This window comes from Urocitellus parryii, assembly GCF_045843805.1.
Source record: "Urocitellus parryii isolate mUroPar1 chromosome 13 unlocalized genomic scaffold, mUroPar1.hap1 SUPER_13_unloc_13, whole genome shotgun sequence".
Lineage (NCBI taxonomy): Eukaryota > Metazoa > Chordata > Mammalia > Rodentia > Sciuridae > Urocitellus > Urocitellus parryii.
The window spans coordinates 184,579-209,980 of record NW_027551765.1 but is presented as its reverse complement, the minus strand read 5'-3'; the positions used below and the strand labels follow the sequence as shown (position 1 = coordinate 209,980).

At 37.4% G+C, this 25,402-nt stretch overlaps 1 protein-coding gene across 1 annotated transcript in view; it reads left to right on the top strand.

Moving 5' to 3' along the window:
* Positions 1-25,402, top strand: part of LOC144251366 (3',5'-cyclic-AMP phosphodiesterase 4D-like) — a 198,115-nt gene that overhangs the window by 138,660 nt on the left and 34,053 nt on the right. Inside the window, 1 exon segment of the mRNA XM_077794341.1 lies at positions 9,308-9,420. Within this exon segment, the coding sequence (XP_077650467.1) occupies positions 9,308-9,420 (113 nt within the window).

The following is a 25,402-nucleotide window of genomic DNA, read 5'->3' as shown; positions in this document are numbered from 1 at the left end:
TTTTGATTGCTCTCTTCCTGGGAAAAAGAGAGAACTTGAAGGAGGAAAAGAGGAAAGAAGATTACTCCCTGGCCATTTCTCAATAGTGGGCTGTTACAAAGGCAGGATGGGGGGCAGGTTGGTAGGGAATGTCCCTAGAGGAAATTTCAAAGATGTGGGCACACAGAGAATGAGTGAGTGTATGTTTCAGACATATTTGATATGATGCTATAGATAGGTGTGGAACAAAATTTTTCAAGCATGCTTCAAGAAATGATAATTGAGCTAGGTTCAGTGACACAATTTTAGCTACTGAGAAAACTGAGGCAGGAACATAATTCAAGGTTAGCCTCAGCAAATTAAGGAGACTGTCACAAAATAAAAATAAAAGGACTTGGAATATACCTCAGTGGCAGAGGGCCTAAACCTAATCAGAGGATTAATCCCCGATAGAGATGAAGTGGTACCTTCAGGTAGGTGGGATAAAATTGGAGGAGATAGATCAATCGGGGCATGCCTTTAGCATTTATATTTTGTCCCTAGTGAGCAAAGCGCTCTTTCTCTCTCTGTCCCCTTGTTGCCATAACTTGAGCTGCTTTCCTCCACCATGACTTGATGATCTTCATCATCTTAGGCCTAGAGCAATGGAGTTGGCCATCTTTGAACTGAGACCTCTGAAACCATGAGCACTAAATAAACTTTTCCTCCTCTAAAATCATTCCTGTTAGATCTTTTGGTCACAGTGTTTATCGGTTCCTTTATCAATACCTTTATTTCTCAGGATATCTTGATTTGAAATATAAAGCATCCATACCTGGTATATGAAAGGGATCTTTGACAGTATTTAGTCAGTTCAGAAACTCCCACTTAAAAAAAAAATAGCTGACCCCTTCTGAGTTAGCCACCACTGGACAGCCTTAAAACCAGCACCTAACTGTGATGATACGGTGTCAGATCATAGAATGAAAGACTATGAGAGCTGGTGTCACTGAAGGCCATCTATGAGACTCCTTATTTTCTCTAAAGAATTATTTGTGCAGTAATTGACAGAGATAAAGATCCAAAGGCTGTTGTACTCCAAGTTTGGTTGGATATGATGAAAACATAGGTTCCTTCCCACAATACCATGGGAATAAAATTGTTTTTACAAAGGTATGTAAGTAACATGCATAGCTTTAATATTTATTTTTAAGTATTAAGCATAGTTTTTTTCTTATTTTATTATTAAAATATTGAAACAATAGATACAAGCTGCCTCATTAACATACTTTAATGCCCTCTTTGATCTTATGTTACTGAAACACAAGTTTAGAATGGAATTATCTTAATCCAAACCTATGGATATATAGTCTGTCTTGAATATCAGTGACAAAGTCTTAATATCTAAGTCAGTTCTGGCTGCTAGCACAAAATACCATAAATTAGGTGGCTTGGAGAACAAACAGTTATTTTTCACAGTTCTAGAGACTGAAGTCTGAGATCCAGGTGTCAACAAGGTCAGGTTGTGGAGAGCTGTTTTGGGGGTTTCAGGCTGCCGTCTCTTCTTCATTGCTTCCTCTTACGGCAAAAGAGGAAGCTAGAGGGCATGCGGGTGGCCCGGGTTCGATCCTCAGCACCACATACCAACAAAGCTGTTGTGTCCACCGAGAACTAAAAAATAAATATTAAAAATTCTCTCTCTCTCTCTCACTCTCTCTCTCCTCTCTCACTCTCTCTTAAAAAAAAAAAAAAAAAAAAAGAGGAAGCTAGAGGTCCGGTCTCTTATAAAGACACTAATCCCATGTGTGAGGAATCCACATTCATGAACTGATTACTTCCCAAAGACCCTACCTCCAAATACCATCACAGTGGAGATTAGATTTCAACATATAGATTTTAGGGAAACACAAACCTTTGATCCATAACAATATTCTTCTTTTTAAATTCTGTCTCTTCCTCTTAAGTGATTCTTCTACTCTTTGCAACTTCTCCTCTGGGCATTTTCCAGAATTTTCTCCTTATTTCATCGTCAACCCCTATACTGGCCTATCATTCTCCAGATCCTCCTTTCATTCCATTACCAGAGCAATCATTCTAGAAGCAAATTTGACTACATGACTTGTAGCATAGTAGATGTTTTATGAATCATCCAGAAAAAGACAATAACCTTCTTTTCCCACATTTTTATAGATGCATTATAGTTACGTAAGATGGGATTTGTTACATATTCATACATACTCACAATATAGCAATATAATTTGGCCAATATCATTCCCCAGTACTTCCCCCTCCCTCCCCACTTCCTACCCCTTGGTCCCTTTCCTTTAGTGATCTCCCTTTGATTTTCATGAGATATGTCCCCACCTTTCTTTTCCTTTTTCCTCTCTAGCTTCCACATATGAGAGAAAACGTATCACTATTGACCTTCTGAGTTTTGGTTTCACTTAACATGATGGTCTCAAGTTCCATTTTCATTCAAAGGCCATAAATTCATTATTCTTTATGACTGAATAAACCTACATTTTGTATATATACCACATTTCCTTTATCAATTCATTGATAGACACCTAGACTGGTTCCATAGTTTGGCTATTGTGAACTGTGCTGGTATAAACATGATTGTATGCATGTATCACTGCAGTATGATGACTTTAATTATTTTAAGATAAATACCAAGGAGTGGTATTGCTGGGTCATATGTTGGTTCTATTCCTAGTTTTTTGAGGAACCTCTGTATGATTTCCATAGTGGTTGTGTTAATTTACAATCCCTCCAGCAGTATAAAAGTTTTCCTTTTTCTCCACATACTCTCCAGCATTTATGATTATTTGTATTATTGATTACTGCCATTATGGCTGGTATGAGATGAAATCTCAGTGTAGTTTTGATTTCTATTTTCCTAATTGCTGATGATGCTGAACATTTTTTCATATGTTGATTGGTCATTTGTATTTTTTCTTTTGAGGAGAGTCTGTTTAATTCATTTGCCCATTTATTAATCAGGTGATTTGATTTTTTTGGCATGAAGTTTATTGAGTTCTTTATATATTACAGATATTAATCCTCTGACAGAGGAATAGCTAGCAAAGATTTTCTCCTATTCTGTGGGTTCTCTCTTCACATTCCTCTTTTCAATAATTTCCTTTTCTGTGCAAAATATTTTTTATTTGATGTCATCTTGTTTATTAACTCTTGGGATTATTTCCTGAGCTTTAGGGGTCCTATTGAGAAAGTCATTCCTGTATCTATATGCTGATGTGTATACGTGACATTTTCTTCTAGGAATTGCATAGTTCTTGGTATAATTCCTAGGCCTCTGATCCATTTTGATTTTTGTGCAGGGTGAGAGATAAGGTTGTAGTTTCATTCTTCTACATATGCATAACCAGTTTTCCCAGCATCATTTGTTAAAAAGACTATCTTTTCTCCAATGTATGTTTTAGGCACCTTGGTCAAGGATCAGATGGCTGTAGATGTGTGGGTTTGTCTTGTGTTTTCTATTCTGTTCCATTGATCTATGGGTCTGTTTTTATGCCAATACCTTGATGTTTTTGTTACTATAGCTCTGTAGCATAATTTGAAGTCAGGTATTGTGGTGCCTCCAAAAGCCATAAACTCTTAAATACTGTTCCAAAACTACTTTTCCACTATTATCTATGCCTGTGGTCTGCCTAACCTTCACATCTTCATCTGCTGTGGCTCCCTGTATGGCCTGTGTGTTCCAGCTAGCAATGACATGTGTTTGTCCTCTGTTGCCTCCTGTTTTCCATCTGGTCAACTCTAGATTTCATCCTTAAGGGCTGACCTTGCTCCTTTCAGAAAGTTGTTCCATGTCTTTCCAAAGCTGCGTCAAGTGGCACCTCTTCTGTCTTCCATCTCTGCCTTGTATCTACACTGCATCATACTGATTGCCTGGTTTTAGTGGACAATTTACAATACTGTCCTGGTTCTTCAATGGAGCCTAAAGTCCAAGGTCATTTCCTTCCATTTAGTGTACTCAGAAACTGACATATAACTTATGTTCAGTATTTGTGTATTAAAATGAAAAGATCTTCATAACCAGTAGAGTGTAAACTTGAGAGTAGGCAGTAACTTTTGGCTATTTTGTCATTGTTAAATCTCCACCTCTTAATATAGTGCCTGGTATATACTATAAATGTGCCTACAGATAAGTTGTTGAATGAATGAATGAGTTTATCTAAAATATAGCACTTCATTTTTCTTGTGTTTGGGAGAAATCACTTTTAATTTAAACACAAATAAAATAGATATCAAAAGGACATTAGATTTGTTGTATGTTGTCTCCTGGTGATATTATATATGTAAATTCTGTACCAAATCTAGCAGCAAGGTTTTCCTAAAAAAATTTATAAATTATATATTTTTAGACTGACCCCTTTCTCCATTTCTTGAAAACTTTTTTTTTTCTTTCTAGGTATCTTAAAAACGGTCCCAGTTACCTACTAAGTTACCTACTGGAGTCCTAGGTTTTCCCTAAGTATTAGTTGATATATTAACTTTAATTAATAAAATTATTTAAGTTAGGTACTGAGATAACTCCAGGTGGAAAGGAAGGTTAAATGGAGGAGGAAGTGGAAAGAATCTATAAAGGAAGCAATGCAAGATTATTTGGCTCACAATCTCTCACTTAAACTAAAATAACCTACAATGTTCTTATTGTCTCCCCAATCTATAGGTGAAAAAATAAGAATGCACAAAAATTGGGGGAATTGTCTTGGGATTGTGGTTTGTAAATAGTGGAATAGAGATTGGAGACATCTTCCACTTCTCCAGTTTCTCTCAAGGAATAATATTGCTTATAATAACATACATGTTGTGTGGAGCCACCAACCCAGATATCTGATTAAACCTGGCTCAAACTCAAATTATTTGGACAAAAATTATTCTTAAGTCAAATTCTAGAAGTTTTTATCCTCTTCCTCAGCCTCTTCTCTCAGCTCAGGTAAACATTCTGCTCAGGCCTATCTGGCCTTCAAGTACAATCCCTTCAGGGAGTTAAAACAACTCAGCAATCTGTGCCTTCAGGAACTTTTTCAAAGATTGAAAGGAGGGAAAATTTCATGAAGGACTTACTCTTTAGACCAGACTGACTGCTTTCTCTCTACCCACCCCCCACCTACCTCTCACACACACAAACTTCATTCTCAAGCAATCATCCTATTCTTCTGGTTTTCCTGGGAAGAAGAGGCCACAAATGCATCTTAGCCAACCCATAGTTTCTCGAGGCCTGGACTTCTGTCATAAGTAGGCTTATTAAGCACTTTCTTGCAGGCAGGTTCTCTCTGAAAGAAATTCTGATGATATGCACCCCTCTTCTCATGACACTTTGATTAAAAATTCAATGACTAGAAGGTTGTAATTTTTTTTAAAGAAAGAGTGAGAGAGAGTAAGAAAGAGGGAGAGAGAGAACTTTAATATTTATTTTTCAGTATTTGGCGGACACAACATCTTTGTCTGTATGTGGTGCTGAGGATCGAACCCGGGCCGCATGCATGCCAGGCGAGCGCGCTACCACTTGAGCCACATCCCCAGCCCGAAGGTTGTAATTTTTGAGAGCAGAAAGCCTACCCCTCTCAGGTCACACTGTGCAGTCCCTCTATTCATGCCTGACCATGTTGGGAGAACATATGCCAATTTTCCAGATAAACTAAAATCAGATAGCGTATCACACAGCTCTCTGAATTACTCAGTGGGTCCTACTTTTGAAGATAGTCCAAAGCTCCTACCTGCTGATGCCTGAGAAGATTTCCACGGCCAGTGTCTGCAAATTTCTCAGATTTCTTTAGATTTTTTCCCCAGCCTCTTTTTCTTTGAGCAAAGACCTATTTATGACAACTCAATTTTCTATACACACGTACAGACACATCTTGTTGATCACAGTTCTAGGTGTCTGCTTGTTATCTCCTAAATATCCCTTTCACCCTCTTTACTTGCCTTCTCTTTTCTTCTGTAGGACTTCACCTTTTCCTCTTCACCTCTGTCCCAGTCTGATTTAAATGGCCCTTTTTGATAATCCCATAGCCCATGTACTTCATTCTTTGAAAGTACTTTCTAATATGCAGTATGCTGAAATTGTCTCCACTGCTGGGCTCTAGGTTCCCTTGGATAAGGGACACACATGTAATCATCTTGTTCCTGCTGACTTTAATAAAGTATTTTACACACAGCTGGTGCTAAATAAATGCTGAATTACTGCTGGGACCAAAAGTCAGGGAAACTCAATCTTGTGTTTATTTCACTCAAGAGGTTCTACTATAGCCTTAGGCAGCACTGGTGGGGGTGGGGTGGGGAGAGGTAGATACTGGAAAGATAAAAGAAAAAAAAACTCACAAAATCATACTTATCTTCACTTTGGACATTTTTTGAAGTACTGAGTGAAAGTTTCTCTATATTAAAAGATTTTAAAATACTTCAAAACAAGAACTCAATGCCAGAAATTCACTTGGAATCAAAAGCAGCTTGCCACTGGCAAGTTTGGCTTAAACCTATTACATGTACACATTGAAAGAGAATCCTGGGCCTTCATGTATTTCCCATCAGATAAAATTTACAGAGTAAAAAAAAATTGTCAGCAAAGTTAAGAGCTAACCTGCACAAATTTATTACTAGAGCAAAGTCCGGGAGTGTCTCTCTCAAAGCAATACACTGTGAAGTAGAAATCATTTTCTCCAGTTCTACCTCCACTTCCAACTCCTTCCTTAAGAACAAGGAGGAGACTGCCAGGAATAAGGAGAAAGTGGATTTGGTTAGAAAGGTATCAAGTATTTGCATGTAGGAGCTGTTTAATGGGATCGTTTTAATTTAAAAACGATCTGAATCAGCTGTGATAATTTCTATTTAAAATTAAGAATATGCAAATAAAATCAGAAATAAGTCATGCATTTGTTGGACCTATTCTCATTTGCAGCAACAGGTCTGTCTAGGAATTGCAACAAACTTTAACCCTGCAAATGTTGGCCAAAACCCAATGTCTACACATTTACACATCCTGTAGAGTGGATCCATTTACCTCAATGGTCAGCAGGGCTGTAAGCTGTGGGTGAGAGTAATGGATGGAACATTTCACAAGAAAATGACCTCAACCTCCAGCTCACTGCTGTGGCTCTGAGCTGGGGACATTTTGCCTTTTTCAAAGGGAAGCTGCTGCTTCAGCATCCTCTCCAGGAGCCCCTGGCACTGTTTCAGGCTGAGTGTCTGGGGAACCCTGTGCGCATCACAATGACGGAAGCCAAGTGCTGTTCACAGGAGGGTTTGAGCAGAGCCCTGGTGTTACATAGTTCAAGGGTGCCTTGGAGAAAACCGATGCTGCTGGGGGTGGGGGGTGGGAGGGTGCCAAAGGCTCAAGTTCTTTGTCAGTTGCTATTCCATAGCCCTCTAATGCCTTATGGATATTAGCCAATAGTTTTTTGCTTGGGTGTTTTTCTCTCTTTAATTCTTCGATTTAGTGAGATTTTAGATAGTTTAAATAAAAGGGTTTTCATATTTTTTTTTTAAGTAGGGCTATGGTGTATACTATTCTTGGGGGTGGGTATTTTATTAATGAATGCAGCAGTATGTGTTCTTGGTAAAAAACAAAATTAAACTCTTTCACTGTTTTTGACCTGCAAGCTGTAGATGGCATTTAGGTATTTATGTGGTGACTCAGTTTCTTGTAGGATAGCTGACAACTGCACATTGAGACTTTTTTCTTTCTTTTTTTAAATATATATTCTTAATTTTTTAGTTGCAATGGGACACAATACCTTTATTTTATTTATTTATTTTTATGTGTTGCTGAGGGTCTAACCCAGGGCCTTGCATGTCCTAGGTAAGCTGAGCCACAACTCCAGCCCCTCTTTTTCATTTTTAATGGTAGGGATAAAAAGGCTAGTTACTCAATGCCTTAGAACACTTTGGGTTAAAATTCCTAAAAATGAAGGCTTAAGGATCCTGAAAAATTGTGGCTAGCCATATTACCTATTGACTTAGGAATGTGGAAAAAGTGATATTCTCAGTTCTATGCTAATATCAACAATAATTCTTTATTGAGCAACAAGTTTATAAAACAAACTGTTCTTTATTCTGTGGTAATTATTTTCTGACTGGTATTTAGATATGTTCTGGGTCGTTGTGTGTGTGTGTCATTTTTCAGACTTACATAGGATATTGTAGAAGATGTTAGAATTTAAAACACCATATTGTGTTGGCACATAAATCTTGATAGTCAAATGGCTAATCCATGATTTGAATTTAAAATGGATCACCTGAAATAAATTGCCCTTTTTGTCATTATATTGCCTTCCTAAGAGCAAATCCTATATGTAATTACATGAGGTCTCTAACCTGAAGCTTTCCTGAATTGCCTTTCCACATTAAAAAATAAAGGCTGAAATATAATACTTGGAACCATATCCTGCTAGGTCTGAGACCTGAATTTGTACTTCTGATTTCAAAAAAACTTTAGAAAGTTAAATGAAGTTGAGGGGTGGTGCGGGAGACATTTTATGTACTGGGAGGTCCCTGGGTCTCAGGCTTTGAGAGACTTGAATTGCAGGGGAGATGAATATAGAGAGTCAAACCTTAGAGATATGAGAGGAGGACTCCTGTCTTCATATGACTGAAAAGATGATAGGTGGCGGGGCTGCGGGGAAGGACGCCGCCGGTGACGTGGACCGGCTTTTGCAATTCGGAATCTTTTTGTAAGGGAGTTGAGGAGGAGCCAGACAATGCCGAGGGGCGTGAAGGGGAGAGTTCCCGGAAAGCTGTGGCTATGGAGCCGCGCTGCGCCCCCCCCCCCTCCCCCGCCCTAGGACTTGAGAAAGAAAACAGGAAACGTGGTGGCCGCGCTCCCGGCCATGGCTGATTGATTCGCTTCAAGTGCTGAGCATAAGGCTTGGCAGGCGGAGCGGGCGCTGGGCAGGGGACCGAGGAGACCCAGCAGTGGATCCGACGTCGTTCTGCGGGACGGCTGCTAGTCATGCACGCCATCCCTTTGCCATCCTCCAGAACTAGGACGAATACCCGCTGCGTTGTCCAAAAGTCGCATCGTGGTTATTCCACCTCCGTTCCCGTAGTAAAAGTTGGCTTGTCGAACTTCGCACGCCCTCCCTGGGGGCCTACCCGCGACGTCAAGCTGGAGAAACTAAGCCTTCCAGTCGCGAACGGCCCCGCGGGTGGAGACTCAGCCCCCATCGAGCTGCCGGGTTTGGCAATATGAAGGAGCAGCCCTCATGTGCAGGCACCGGGCATCCGAGCATGGCGGGGTATGGCAGGATGGCCCCCTTTGAACTCGCTGGCGGCCCAGTGAAGCGCTTGAGAACTGAGTCCCCCTATTCCTATCTCTTCGCAGAGGAGGCCTACCAGAAACTGGCCAGCGAGACCCTGGAGGAACTGGATTGGTGTCTGGACCAACTAGAGACCCTGCAGACCAGACACTCTGTCAGTGAGATGGCCTCCAACAAGGTAAGTCCCTGATTTACTATCATTGATGCCCCTAGACTGCTGATTCCCACGCTGGTGAAGCACCAGTCCCTGTGGCCCTGGGAAATACAGGGAGATATTTGTCATGCTCATTGCATGTTAGCTATTATGCTCCCTTTAGAAGGGATGTTCTTGTTTCCATTCCTTCCTTCTCTCTTTCACTCATTATAGATAAATTAAACATTTTGCAAAATCAACTTTGACATAGTTTGATCAAATATCCAGGACACAAGGTTCCTAAGTGACATTTTGCCCTTGCAAGGAGAAACCCAGTAGGGTCTGTTGGCCTTGCATATTTAAAGGTATTCTTCGGAATCCTGGTTGGACATAAGAGTTTGTGGATGTCAATGAAATCACTTGGATCTCACCACCTACTGCACTCAAACTCAGAACTTGGAACCTTAACCCTCATTTATCTAGTTGTCAGGATACCCTGTCAGACCTTTTCCTTTATATATTCTGTTGGCCATACACATTCATAGTTACAAGCTTCATTATGATCATTGCCTTTTCTTTTGATCTTGAAGAAGACCAGATTTCTGAGGTCATTTAGTTTCAAGGAGGTTTCAGCTGGACATTTGTGCCATATGTACAAAAGTGCTGGTCTTGGCAGTTAATGGAATTTGGGGGTCTGATAAGTAATCTTCAGTATGAAACAGCCATAAAATAGCCTGGAAGTTAAGATAGAGTATTTTCAGGTTTGCTGCATTTAAAAAAATAAGTCCTGTTCTTTTTGTCTATAGTTATGCAAGGAAATAAATTGGATTATGTGTGTTTTAATGATTGACTGACTGAAGGGGCAGGAAAGGAGGCATGTGCATGTTGGATGCAGATATCTGAGGGATGCAGCTAGTAAGGACTGATAATATTGTGTTCAATTAATAATACTTGTTTCTTAAAGATACTTATGTGTCTTAGCCACCCATTTATTTGCTAGATCAGGAAGGTGATGGCCATTTTACTCTTCATGTGTACATGTATTTCAATGAGTGATGCTTTTTTTTTTTTTAGCTTACTATAGTTTTTATCCCACCTGTTTTTTCCTCATGCAGTTTTTACAAAAACTGTAGCATCACAGACACTTGTCTTATCTGTTAACATTTCTTATATAGATAGCATTGCTGTTTAAGTAAAAAGTCGGCTTCAAGGAAATAAAAGGGGTCCCCAGCCACTGCTTGAATTTAGTAACCTACCTTTATGCATAGTGACCTACCCATGTATACACTGGTGATCAAATCAGGTTTTTATTATTTAAATTTGGGTCTCATTTCTAAATTTGGCATGGCTTCTCTTAGAATTGCTTTCTTATTGGGACTCTTAATTCCTGTAGTAACATTAGATGCCATTGTTCTCATTTGACTAAAAAAAAAATCTTATTTTTATAAACTAGAAATAGAGATTGTTTTTCTTTTTCATAATTTTATTCATAATAAGAGGAGATGTATGCCAAGTATCTCCAGTGTCCTAAATGCTGAGTGATAGCATTCTGCACTGGATCTGATCTTAATTCTTTGTCTGTTAGATTGATTCTACGTAGTAAAAGGCAGAACAAAATTTGGGTATCTAGTGAGATACATGCATTTATTTATGTTTTTGAGATGATTTGACAGTACTTTTTAAGCAAAATGTACCTGAAAAGCTAGTTCACTTTCCTTAAAACTCATATTCTTAGTGGTGAAACTTAGGTTTAAGTTTAAAAATTGATGTGAAATCTAACAATATATTGTGATTTCAACTGTGAAATAATTTATCTATACTTTAAGGTAAAAACATTTGGGGTCACAGCAATTGCTCAAAATGACAGCTTTCTTTTACAAGCACCAAATAAGAGTTTTTTTTTTCTGCTTTTAAATCTTCTCTGTGATGGCTCTCAACCTTGAGTTAATTTACATGATTAGTGTGGAAGATAGGTTTATTTGGTTGAAATAATCAAATAAATAAGAGAATACTTTTTCAAAGTGCAGCCATTTAGCTATGTTTATATCCTGTGGTTGAAAGATTATTGACATGACATTTGGGTCAACCAAAGCTCTTGCTTCAACTTTTAATTTCTAGGCTGTTCATTTCTTTTTCAACTTATTCATTTTTAAATTTGTGTTATGCTCACATAATTTTTATAGATGAAAAATAATTAAAACTAAAGCTCTTGGTAAAGTTTATAAAGTTACCAAAGCCTCAAGAGCTATAAACTGAGCTGGAGCAGCTGATCTGAAAGTCCCTGTGAGTGATGCCCTACCTTCAGTCTGGACTGGAAATGCAGACAATTTGTTTCACACCATCTCTCTTGAGTATGAATGAATAAATCTTCAACATTGCTTTTTGGTTATTAGTCTTATTGCCATTCATTCTGTCAGGGTTTATCTTTTGCCATGGAAAAGTTTTCCCCTTTCTTGAGATATTTAAAATTATACTCTAATAGATTAAAAAGCACAATAAAAATGCTAGTAAGAAACTAGGATTTTAAAGTGATAATAGTAAATACTAATTATGAGATGGATTTGGGTGCTGGGAAGAAGGAAACTGATTGCTCAAATCCATTTAACAAGTTGGGTTAACAATTTATATATTTAAAAATTTTAATAAAAGAAACCTGATAGTAATTTTAAAATATTGCTTTAGAAGTAACTAGCTATATTTTCTGTATTGGTTTTATACTGTACATACTGCTTATTGATGCTATTGAGGTAGGAACATTATTGAATTCTTGGCCAAGTCCAGTTGGTAAGAGATAATTTGGTAAGAGATTCCAGATGGCATTTAATTTGAGTGATTAAATCTATAGCATTTACCTTCATAAGCACATTAATCTGCCTGAGAGTTGTACAGATTTCCTTTGGAACCTCATTGTTACAATTGAGGGAAATTTTAGTGAGTTATCAGAGCTTTTGGAGGCAAATGGACCCCGGAAGTTCATGGTTTTGTTCCTTGCTAGATGAGTTACATTAGCAACTTAAACATTTTAGCCTCAGTTTCCTTGGCATAATATAGGCATAATAACAGATACCTTTAAAGGTCAATGTAAGAGTTTAAAGGAAAATATATATTTTAACAGCAAGCTAATTCAGTGTCTGTCAAGAGTAGCACTATATCTGTTGTTACTGGTATTATTTAGGGATCAGATCAAACTTTACTTATTGCCTATTTAACCATACTGATTTAACCATACGGATTGCCTATTTTAACCATAAGTTATGCTAGACACTTTGTTTCATAGATATTTTTGTAATTCTTAGGTAACTGTCTGTAAAATTCTATTAGAAGATTTGAAGTCCTTATTAGAAGTTTAGTCTTTTAAAAATAATTCAGCTATGAAATTCCAGACAGAAAAACTAATTATTTTATCTGTTTTACTGTAAAACTGAAAACAAAAGCCATATAAATCTTTAGAACATGTAAATGTCATGTAGGTTGGTGGGCACGTTTCCATCCTTTTATAGATTTTGCAAAGTAAAGTGCCTTTCTGGTAAAAATATCCTTTAATGTGGAATAGTTTCATGGTATTTTGGGTTGTCTCTCATGGAAAGTGTATTGAGGGTAGAAGGAGTGGCAAGGAGGGCAGGAATCTGGCCCTCAGGACTTTCAAAGACTGCAATGGAACCTGGTAACTTAACTCTCTTGTGACCTAATAGTGCACATTTCACCAGGCCTTCAGTGTAAGTGCAGTGATATTTAAAAGAGAAAATGAAATAATTATGGATTCTTTCCACCACATACCCAGATAAAAAATGCATTTTGTTTCTCCTCTATAATTTTGGGGGCAGTTCCGAGGCTTGGCATTGCTGGAAACTAATGGTCTTCAAGTTGAAAGTCTGTCTTGATACTAGGATTCAAGCGTCCTTCTAAGGGACTTCAGGTTGTCCTATAATTCATTCCAGAGGTGCTTAGGCCAGTTTGCAAATGTGGATATGACTTCTTTATAGAATTTATTTGTCTCTTTGGTTTTTAGTAATTATCCCTAGTATGTTTCTGTTGCCTATAAATTAAATTGCTTTTCTGGGGTGCTTTTTCTTAGAGCTTTCCTTGGTTGCTCCCCCTGCTGCTTTTTGATTGTCAATACATAGCATGGACTAGCACTTTCTGGGACTGCTGATATATTTGATGGGCAGGAGGTCTGCTGGAAGGAATATATGTTCATAGAAGTGGCTCATCTTAAGGTATTTCTGCACTGCACAAGTAAAAGAACTCAGAATAGAAAACAGTGTTGAATTTTTGCTAAGAAGGAACTCAAGTTAATTGAAAAAGACATTTTTAATTTATGGAACATTATAGCAACACTTGTTTTCTACATTAAAATATTAAATTTTGAAAAAAAAATTGCTGAGAGTTAATTGAGGTACCTAAAGAAAAACTCTAGATTAAAAAAAAGTCATGTTTAACTATAGAAACTCAACTTTTTGTTGTTTTCTTGAACTTGATATATGCTCCTTCATCCATTTAATAAAGGTAGATTTTAGGAAAGACTTTTGTAACTTACATATAGTTTCTTAAAGTGAATACAAAGAAGATTGAGAAATCCTTGTCTTTATAAAAATGTTCTTTTTATAAAGTAATAATAGAAAGAAGGAAGCACTTTTAATGGGTATTTTTGTTTTATTGAATATTTAGTTAGTTGACTTTAATTCAGCAAGACACTAAGGTTAAAAGGGAAAAAAGTTGTCTCTGTTGCCATCTACTCAATTCTAGTGTCAGTAAGCTTAAATATCCCTAACACTCAAATTATCAAAAATTCTTCATTTTTATGACTCAAGAAATTAATCATTGCTAGAAAAATTGCTTTCATTTATTACATGTTGATTTGATTCATGGGAAATGGTAGCTCCAACTGAGAACTTTATGAACTCTTCACTTTTTAAAAATATATATATTTAAAACATAAGGCTTAACTAAGATAAAATAGTACTGTTACTAGTATTATGGATAGATTAAATAAACTTTTCTCTGAATTGCAGGGATGATAATGCTTTTGTTCAATTTAAGATTTTTTCAGTGTCACATGGATTGTCACTGTTTTAAAAGATATATATATATGTATATATATATATATATATATATATATATATATATATATTAGATGTGAAATGTGTTTAGTGTCATGATTTTTAGTTGCTCCATAAAATCGGTAGAGCTTGATTTTCTCTTGTTTAGTAAGGGAGATCAGCTTTTTTAAAGCTGCTCATTGCTGGGGTTTATTGTGGCTCTAGTAGGGCAATAGTTCTACCCTAGTTACTTGTCATCATAGCTTAATTGGCATAGTTTGAAATCTTTCTAGACAGTGGACAGACAGTCTTTCATTTTAATAGTCACACGAGCTGAATTTATTATTATTTGTCCCAGGGATAGAACCTAGGGGTGCCTAACCACTGACCCACATCCCCAGCCTTTTCTTTTTATTTTTTTTTTATGTTGAGTCAGGGTCTTGCTAAGTTGCTTAGAACCTCACTAAATTGCTGAGGCTGAACTTAGAGCCTCACTGAATTGCTGAACTTGTGATACTCCTGCATCAGCCTTCCCAGCCACTGGGATTACAGGCCTGTGAGCAACACCATGCTGTGCTAGTCACATGAGTTTTGAAAGAAGACATTTAATTTTATTCACTCTAACAGGAATGGGGGATGAATCTTGATATTTGCTTAAACCACAAATGGTTCTGTGTTCATTAGAAAATTAGTTAAATTACATTAATAGCTAAAATAATGATAGGTTTATATTCTTTTAAAGAATACTTTATTTTTAAAAGAATATTTATATTTATTATTGTTTTTATATTCTGAGTTTTTTTTATTGTTTTGCTTACTTTGTATGTGATAAAGGCAAATGATATTTACCTCCCGACCTGGAGTATGCACCAATGATACTTAGGGCAACTTTGCAGAATGGAAAGAACTTAGATGTTTTTTGTCAGGTGAATTTGGTCTCAAATTTCAGCTTTGCTGTTTCCTACTTAATAGTTTGGGCAAATGCCTCACCTCTCTGAAGTTCTATTTTCTTCATTTAAAAGTAGAGATAATAGAAGGGGAAATAATTCAAAATGTTGTAAGAATAATAGCTATAAGTGTGCAAAGTTCATTTTGGTGCATAACACACACTGGATGTTCTATAAATTATATGTGCTCACTTGTCTGGAATATACACAAAAAAACAAGATCAATAAAACCTTGTGTTTTATACTCCTTGCAGTGTAAGAATGTAATATTTCTTGTTTCTATTCTGTAAGGAATTGTAGTCTAAATTATAATCTTAATTAGTGTTTTTCAAACCATCATTTCTGTATACACCATCATTTCAGTATACATTCATATCTGCAATTGTATGTTAAAGGTTTAACTTAAAGCAATTTATTTAAAAAACATAAATACTTAACTGAACACCTTATTTTTTCTAATATATATTAAAATTAATATATAACAAGAAAGCACTTATTTGAAGGCCACCTTATGACATTTAGCTTACTACTTATGGACTGTGGTCATATTTTTGGACATAGTCATCTGAATTTGTAACAAAAACCTTATTCAAAGTCATTTTTAGTTAGAATGATTTGTTTGGTTTAAACAACCTACCATGTTCTTTCTCTGCCTTCAATGAAATTTCCCTTCTAGAAGAAATGGAAAATTTCTTTATTAGAAATCTCTCATTCATTAGATACTCATTCCTCAAGTAGAATGGTCTGTGGATCTTGACCACCCTTCTATAGCCAGGCTGCCTGGGTTGGACTCATTCTCTGCCTTATATTCAGAGTACATGGGCCCACTTTCCCATCTTCTTCATCTGTTAAATAGTGGCTGTGATGATTTGATGAATTGAAAGATGAGAATTATTGAGACAGGAACATGGTAAATACTGAGTATGTTAAGCCATTTATTTCCAGCTATAAAGGAATATTATTAGTCCTTCTTAAAGTCCTGCATAAAGCAGTGGAGGGTTTTCTTTTTCATAAAAGAATATATCTCTGTAGTTCCTCTGAATGAAACTGGAACTAACAGAGGCTCACAATCTCTTATTAATATTTAATGTTAATAAAAGTATATTGAGAACCTAGCCCGTGTTTCCACCTCTCAACATCTGAACCATCTTGTACACAACAAATATTTTCTCATTCTGTCAGGTGAGAGGACCTAGAAGCAACCACACCCTGGTAGTATGAGTGCACCTAGCACCCCCATTTTAATTTCTAACACTACTGTCCTGTAAAAGACAGCAGGATTCCTTAGAGAAATGTCGGATTCTAGGGACTGAGGCAGGACATATACAATATGAGCCTGGAGCATCTTGTACTTCCAGAAAGTAAGGATGTGATCAAACAAACAAAATCATATATTAATGTGGGGACCTATAAGCGGGATACAAGAGCAAACTGAAAGAGCTCTAATTGTCAAAGCTGGAACAATGCATGCAAAAAAAAGTAGTACTATATTATAACTCAAAATATAATATAAAAACCCCTGAGTGCATGTTGATAGAAATAGTTGATTGAATAAATAATTAAATGGGAGAAATTGGCAAATCTCCTGTGCAGGAGAATTCCAAATAACATATAGATAAATTCTGCACCCACAAAGAGGAAGAACATAGCTCCCCTCTCCTGAAGTATGGGCTGTGCATATTGACTTCCTTCCAAAAGGTACTCTTTGAAAAGGGGAAAAAAGTAACTCCACAATGAGAAACTCAACAGATACTACCTCACCCATGTTGTCAGGATCAACACTGACGATGATACAGTCATGTTAAGAATCTGTATCCTTGATATGATCTGATGAAAATGGTATTTTGCATCTATTATTTTCCTTGGCATCTGCAATTAACCCCAGTGTAATCATGAGAAAAATATCAGGCAAATTCCACTCGAGGGATATTCCTCAAAATACCCGACCGGAACTCCTAAAAACTGTGAGAATTATTAAAAATGAGGAAATTTTAAGAAGAAACTCAAAGCCAAGAGGAGCCTAGAGAAACATGCTAAGTAAATATAACATGTTATCCTAGGTGAGATCCTGGAACAGAGAAAGAACACTAAATGAAAGCTAAGGAAGTCGAAAAAAAAGTGTGGAATGAAGGCATCAATATGAGCTCAGTAATTGTGACCTATGTGCCATACTAATGTAAAAAACCTGACTGTAGAGTATAGGGGACTTTCTGTACTGCCTTCACAAGTTTTCTGTAAATTGAAAAATTTGAAAACAAAAAAGGTGATGTAAAAACTCGACAGCATCCTCTAGGCCTGTCTGGAATGCTGACCTCCTTCTGAAGCCTGTTTTGTCCTGTCTCCTCCTGAGTCTTTCTCCACAGCCCCCTCCCCCATTGGATATTCCATCTATCCTCTTTGACTTTCCACAGGATTTTATCTGGGATTCTCTTCACTGTTAGTACAATATGTTGCCTCTGTTTTATTGTTCTGATGAGGCTGTCTACACTACTTTTAGTCTAAACCCAGGGAGTGTCAATATCATCCTTTGTTAGGTAGTCAGGTAAGTCAGTACAGGGCTCATGATAGTAGTTAATGTAAATGCCATTTCTAGCTGGGATTATTAAGAAAGTGTTTTTCGTTCATTGACAAGAGTTCCTAGTATTTCTCCCTTAAGAATCTGAGTTCTGCTTCTAGAGAACTCATCTCTCAGAAATGTTATTGCAGGATATACTAGATTAGCCTTATCTCATTTGAATTTAAAGTTAATAGTGTTTAGGCAAAAGCCAGATGGACCATATTCATAGCTGCAAACTGTTTTCTGTCACATCTATCTTAGCAATAACCTCTTTTTTATTAGATTCTTTTCAGTTGGAACTATCTGAATGCTCTTTCAGTTTTGATGAAAAGGTGTGTGTGTGTGTGTGTGTGTGTGTGTGTGTGGTGTGTGTGTGTGTGTGGAGAGAGAGAGAGAGAGAGAGAGAGAGAGAGAGAGAGAGAGAGAGAGAATATCTTTTTCACCTTTTAGGGTCTATTCTGTCAGGTTCTACATAGCATGTGCTTGAGTTTCCATCTGCATCTAGGGGCTGCTGCACTGTAATCCCTACTGTCACAGCCTCTGGTTCTTATTCCTGGCAAGCAGTTAGCTGTGCAGACATAGGCACCATAGTAGGAAACACCTCTGCCTGTCATAAACAGGTCTGGAAAGTAGAAAGCACAGGCATGATGGGGATGTAACCATAGCAACAAGGCAAAGATGCTGCTGCCATATTGGAATAAGTTCAGACTCATGGGTGCCTTCTCCACTTCCGAAAATAACTGCTTGATTTTAATGTGTGTTCTCTGTACATAGCAGTGTTCTGGTTGCTTTGTTTTTGTTTTAGACAAATAAGAATGAGCATTATTCATATTAATTATTCATAATTGTCTTACAGAAATACTCTTCAAAATATTTTGAGGAAATGTGTCAGTGTTTCCTTTTGTTATTCTGTTTTAGAATATTACCTGATCCTCCTAATTCAAACTCAATGAAGAAGGAAGAACAGTGAGAAGTTAGAGAAAAAATATAAAAATGATCATGTACCTTTTAAAAGAATTATAAAATATACTGAATTACACAGAATTACAAAGAAAATATTTTTTCTTAGTAAGGTGATATTGTATTTTTTATGCCTATAAATCAACTCTACATTTTAGAAAAGGAGTACTTGAGCAAGATAGGTTGTATTTGATGTTTGCTAGTTTCATTTTTCTATATTCAGGAAAAAATAAACTGCCTTTACAATTGATGGGCTTTGAAGCAATAATTTAGGAAGAGAATGAATTTCAATTTGGGGAGGGCTTTCACAGTTTAAGAGAATTCTTTCGTCGTGGGTGCTTTAATTATGTATACGTGATTTAAATGTAATTATTTTCAGGGAAGCCTTGTTTCACGAAAAGAGGCTAAAAGTTGCATAGAGTGAACAAAACTATGCTTTGCTCCCTGCCTTTCATAGAAGTGGTATTTAGTGAATATTCATTGACTAGTCCCTTCCCTTTTTTAAACTAAGCACCTATCCTCTTCCATCTTTTTGAATATTTCAAGTCATTTTCAGCAGGCTGTGATAAAGATGAAACATTAATATTCTCTTTAGCCTATGTTTTCATTTTCTTTCTTTGATTTCTTAATGTTATATTCTCAGCACGATCTCTTAGATCTTCATAAGAGTAGTGATAATTGGGTTTCAGTAACTCATGAGGAATCTTTTACTAGAAATAGGCCTATTTCTTTTCTATACATCAGGAGAAGATTAGTTTAGTTTTTCCTGAAAGATATTTTGGCCTAAATCCTAATTTTGCTTTGGTGCTAATGAGAAGTGAAATGATTAAAGGGAACAGAGTTGTGTTATGACACAGTTAATTCCTATATGAAAGGAATTTATTATCTGAAAAGTCAAATTCAGTGGAAGAATCAATTACTCATTGTATCAGTGTTTCCTTTTGTTATTCTGTTTTAAAATGTTACCTGATCCTTCTAATTCAAACTCACTGAAGAAGGAAGAACAGTGAGAAGTTAGAGAAAAAACATAAAAATGATTGTGTACCTTTTAAAAGAATTATAAAATATACTGAATTACACAGAATTACAAAGAAAAGACTCAATGCCAAACATTATAGTGTTATCCATTTGGTCCATAAACAATCTTTGACTACCACTGGTTGGGAAACTCTCATATGTGCCTTACCTTCAAATGTAAGGCATGATTTTGTTTATTTTCTTATACCTCAAACCTTAAGTTTCTAATTTAGTCCTAGAAATAGTATACTACATATGAAAACAATTTCTCCCATTTCTAAAGATGAAAACCTGGGGCTCATTTAAATTTACCTAAGATCCATGTGGAGGGAGCACGTGTTTTGCAATACTGGGGGAGCCCAGGGCCTTGTGCACGCAGGCTGGCAAGTGCTCTGCAGGGATTTTAGTAGGTGTAAAGGTAATTATTTTTTAGATAAAGTGTTGGGTGAATATAGAGACATAAGTGTTTGTTCTCAGACTACATGTTCAAAATATTCAAAACATTTTAAAATATGTATTTAATGAATACTGGATTCCAAAATAGCAAGGGCAATTTCAGCAAAAGCTAATTCCTCAAGGGGAATCCTATAGTACATCTTGTTCTGCCTTCCTTCTCTCAGTTATGTCAAATGGGCACAAACCTGACCTGGCCCCTTCCTCCTAAGAAGAACATGATGTTGAGACAGTGTGTCTGGTCAGGAGCCACCCTGGCAGGCAGGTAGTTAACTGGTCACAGATATAAATGAAAGGATAATGAGGTTGGTGAGATGAGAAAACCAAATGATGAAAGCAGATCTATAATGCCAAGTTGGCAGAGAATCTAAGAATATTGGTGGTGAGTAAGGCAACAACAGAGAAGGTGTAAGAAAGTTTAGGGTTTTAAAAATAGCCTGTTACTATGAGGGTCTTTGAAATTCTGTTTTCCTCTAGGGACAAAATGGGAAAGGGAATGTGGACCAATGGATGGTGGGAAGGAAGAAAAATGAGGGAAAGAAAGGTTGCAAGAAATACAGAGAAGCTATTAGAGTGCAATGAGGGCAGGAGAAGTGGTAGAAGGCAGAACATCTGATCCCGCTGGCCTGGGGTCAGGGCTGTCCTTGGCTGAACCAGTTTCTGTTCCTGACCTCCTTCTGCCTCAGGGTTTGTATGGTGAAATCTGGTTGTAATGAGCCTTGGGGACAGCTTTGAAGAAAAAAACAATTGGATAGGTCAACAAGAGGGTGCAAATGTTCTAAGGAGGATGATCATCAGCAGCTTTGGGGGAGGAGGGGAGGACCGACTTGCTTGGGGAGATTTTAAGACAGTGTATTTCATGAGGCTCAGGTCTCTGCTAGCACTAAGACCTGGTGTCATCTCCTTCACCTCTTGCCTCCTTGAGTAGTAGCCCAGTAGCAGCATGGGTGGGTTGCTAAATCCAACAGCTGGGCTGTCCCCTAAGGATCCTGGTGCCCAGGAGTGAGGAAAGGGAATAGTTGAAGGGTACGTGACAGCAAGGTGCAAGCTGCAATAGGGTGAAAAGAGACCATGTCCATATAAATATCAGCTGATTCACTGTAATAGACTTGTTATTAACTTACGTGCTAGGAGAGTAAAATGGAACAGAAGAGCAAATTCTCAATTCTCCTTTAAATCACCTCCTAAATTCTGATGAACTTAGCAACTTCTTTTCTGGGTATGAATCTGCTCCACACTAGAGTTAAGACCTTGGACCATTAATTTACTCTAACCCATCTGAGCCTCTGTTTTCTCTATAATCAAGACAACACAAGCTACCTCACTGGACTGTTGTGAAAATTAAATAAAAACTTACGTAAAGTTTTTAAACATGGCAGGCACTATGGCCTATCTTTAGTAGGGATGATGACTGTGACTATTTTTAAACTTAAAAGGTCAATTTTATATGCTGCCATATAGGTAACCCAATGCAATTGGGGCTTGAATCAACAGACTGGGAGAGGGCTTACCGAGTGTGCCTTTTAAATCCTGATACCCAGTCATGGTGATTTATGGGACCTTACCAGCTTGCATATGTGATGCCTACAGATTTGTTTACTTTAGTGTTATCTTGGTTACCTAGCACCCAATGATAGCATATTTTTATTTACACTCTTTCTGACTACTTAATTAGGTTGGCTCTAAAAGGATACTATGAAGGCGGCCACAAAAAAAGACTTACTAATGTTATAAAATCTGTACGTAGATCTTCATTTATCTGTCTAAAAATTGGTCCTTTGCTTGTGCTTTGTTTTTCCCTTCCCTGGATGACCTCCAAAGCCCCTGCAAATGATTTTTCTGATTCTGTGAAAAGCGAAGTCATGATTTAAAAATGTGTCCAATATCAGACAAAGTGAAGATAACAAGTGCTTTTTCCTGGTGAAAGTAGAAACGAACTAGAAGTAGACCCTTTAATCCTTGCAGATTAAAAATGACAATCCAGCTGAGAAACACAAGTGTGGATGAGAAGACCTTGAATCCAGTGCCAGCCCCATGATGAGGTCTTAGTCATGAGTCTGACACTAGATATAGCCATCAAGAGAAAACTTCCCTAGTGGTGCAGTTGTTATAAGGGTTGACCATGAGTCACTGCATAGGCAATTGGTTCCTTTCCGTTTTCCACTTAATGTCAGCCACGTTGCAGATAAATCAAACTTCAGTTTGCTTAATAATCTCTTTTTTCCCTCGTCAATTCCATAATTCCTTAGGGATTTATGAGGTCTACCTGTTATACAGATATAGCAAAATAACAAGGAATAGCCAAGTGAAAGTAACCAAGGACAACACAGTTCTGTGTTTCAGGGCTTTGATCTTATGGAGAATACAGACTTGGTCTTGTTGGTCATATAGCCCTGATCTGGGGTTATATGGGCACCATCACTTTCAAATGACATTTTTAATTTGGTATGTCTCTGTTACTTTGTTTGATCCTTGACCATTCTCTAGATGAGATGCCACTTTCATGTGGGAAATAAACAATTAGGAGGGTTTAGTTTTGTTTTGCACCTTTTGGCTGAAGTCAACCACAGTTCAGGTTTCAGGCTTTCACTGAGTTGTTGTTTTATCCTTTTGTTTTAGATGGCAGGATATCTATCTGCTCAAGGTTCTTAGAGGAGAAATGAGATCTTCACATAGGTGTATTTCATACAAACAGGCAAGTACACAAGTACCAAAGCATACAGACATACCACTGAAAATATAGCTAGTCTTCTAAGTCAGCCTGTTGCATTTTAATGGGTCATGGAATGCTTTAGGGTGTCCAGTCCTGTAGAGAAGTTCCCCACACAGGACTAGAATGTGAAGCATTCCAGGGAACATGCTACTTGAACATCTGGATCGTGAACATTGAGGATTCGTATTAGTTGCTAATAAGGAAGGAGGTATAGAAGAAATTTGGGTAGGATAGAATACCCTGTAGGTTTAGTGTTATTGTATATTAGTGGGGTGGGGGATGAGTGGATATCATGGAAGCATGAGCCTGGCTGAACAATCTGGTTTTAAGGCCAGAACAGGGGTGAGAAATGCAGATTGGGCCACATGGCAGATTGCCTTAAATGCCCAGCTAAAACATGAGCAACTCTCCTACAAATCCTGCAGAGCCTTGCATTTGATTATAAAGATAATATTAGAAAGGAAATAGAACAACCAAATGATTTGGGGAGGGTAAATCTGGTAAAAGTGTACAGGATGGATCCTACTGAGGGGACATACTAAAAACAGGAAGAGTCTGTTAGAGAATTAGCTACTGGAGTGACAAGGGCCTGAAGTAGGATGGGAATGAAAAGAAAAGATGGGCAGGACAAAGATTGCATGAGGAAGGGTGATGGGTCCTACAGGACTGCAGGACTACAGCCAGAGGACAGTATGAAACTCTAAACTCAAATAATGGGGAAGATAATAGTCAGTAGATCAGGAAGAGAAGCCAGATTGAGATGGGGGCTGTTGGACAATATCTTAGTTAAAATTTTAGTCATGAGATAGAGGTGAGACTTCGTGTCTAAGTTGCAATGCACTCTGGGCCTTCAATTGTCAGGCCTGGTTTTCCAGGAAAACGGCAAGATTCTACTAGAGTTTTGCCTCCACAGAGTTGATAGCTGGAAGCCTTCAGACTCATCTGTAAGACGGGGATAATGCTAGCGCTCACTCATAAGGTTTTTATTAGAAATAAATGAGATAATGCCAGTAGTATATCCAGCACCATCCTCAGCACATAGTAAACACTCAATAAATTTGAGCTTTTATTATTCTTTTATTGTTTTAGGAAAAGACAGTTTTGTGTATTGTTAGGACTGGTATTCTGGAGGCTTTTGAAGCCCTCAATTTGGAGTCTTTTCTTACTACCCCAGATGGGAAAGTGTGTGTCCTGATCCACATACTTACCTCCCTATCTGTGGGGGGAAGTGACTGCCCAGGCTGTAATTGATCATGTCCAGCTGTTGATCACCGTTAGTCAGGTCTGTAGTGCTTTTACATGAACAGTTATGGATCTTGGCTACTCTTCTCTTCATTGACACTCCCATAATGCAATCCCTGAACTGGATTTTGTTTTCATTTGTTGGGTCCATTGTGAAATCAGTCTTAAGGGGTCTATAAAGAGCTTTTTTTGAAGAATGGTATGAACCCAGTGTATTATTCTGCATTTACCCAGAGTGAAATATCCTTCTTTATATTTGTCAGAAAAAATATCTTGGTGTGTTTCAGATCTCCAGGAGCAGTCTTGTCTGGCTTGGGTGATTTTGATAACTTCTAGACAAACCACTGGTACATAAACCTTTGGGTAGGTATAATGGTAGCCATCTTAAAACAACCTTTGTATCTATATATCTATATCTTCATTTTGTTTTTTTATTTTTATGTGGTGCTGAGGATTGAACCCAGTGCCTCACATCTACAAAGCAATCTCTCTGTCACTCAGCTACAACCACAGCTCACAACCTTTGTTTTTTGAATATTTTTTTAGATTGACAATGGACTTTCATTATTTACTTATTTGTGGTGCTGAGAATCGAACTCAGTGCCTCACACATGCTGGGAAAGCACTCTACCACTGAACCATCACCCCAGCCCATAAAGCAGCCTTTTTAATCAGAATGTTTTCTTTGTGACAAGTTTCAGAATTTCTGGCAATAATATAACTCACTGAGCTCCTGGCACATGCTTTATAGATTATCCTAGATCACATTAACTCCAATTCCTCCACACAGCACAGAGCCTTTAGATAACATGCTGCCTGTTTCAGGGCTCACAGGAGGTGGGACTTTAAGTCAGCCAGAGTAACCTGTATTCTATACCACGGTGCATCTCATAAATGTCAGTCCCTGCAATTTAGTCACTGTGGCAAATCAGACAACAGGACAGCCCATTGGTACACTACTTTTACCTGTTTCTTATGGCCTTCAGTTAAGTTTTCATTCATAAAATGTTTAAACAAGACATGGGATTTCAATAAAAATTTGTCCACTCTTGAGTGCTCAACTCATAGATAATCTTGATTTCATCAAAATTTTCTATAA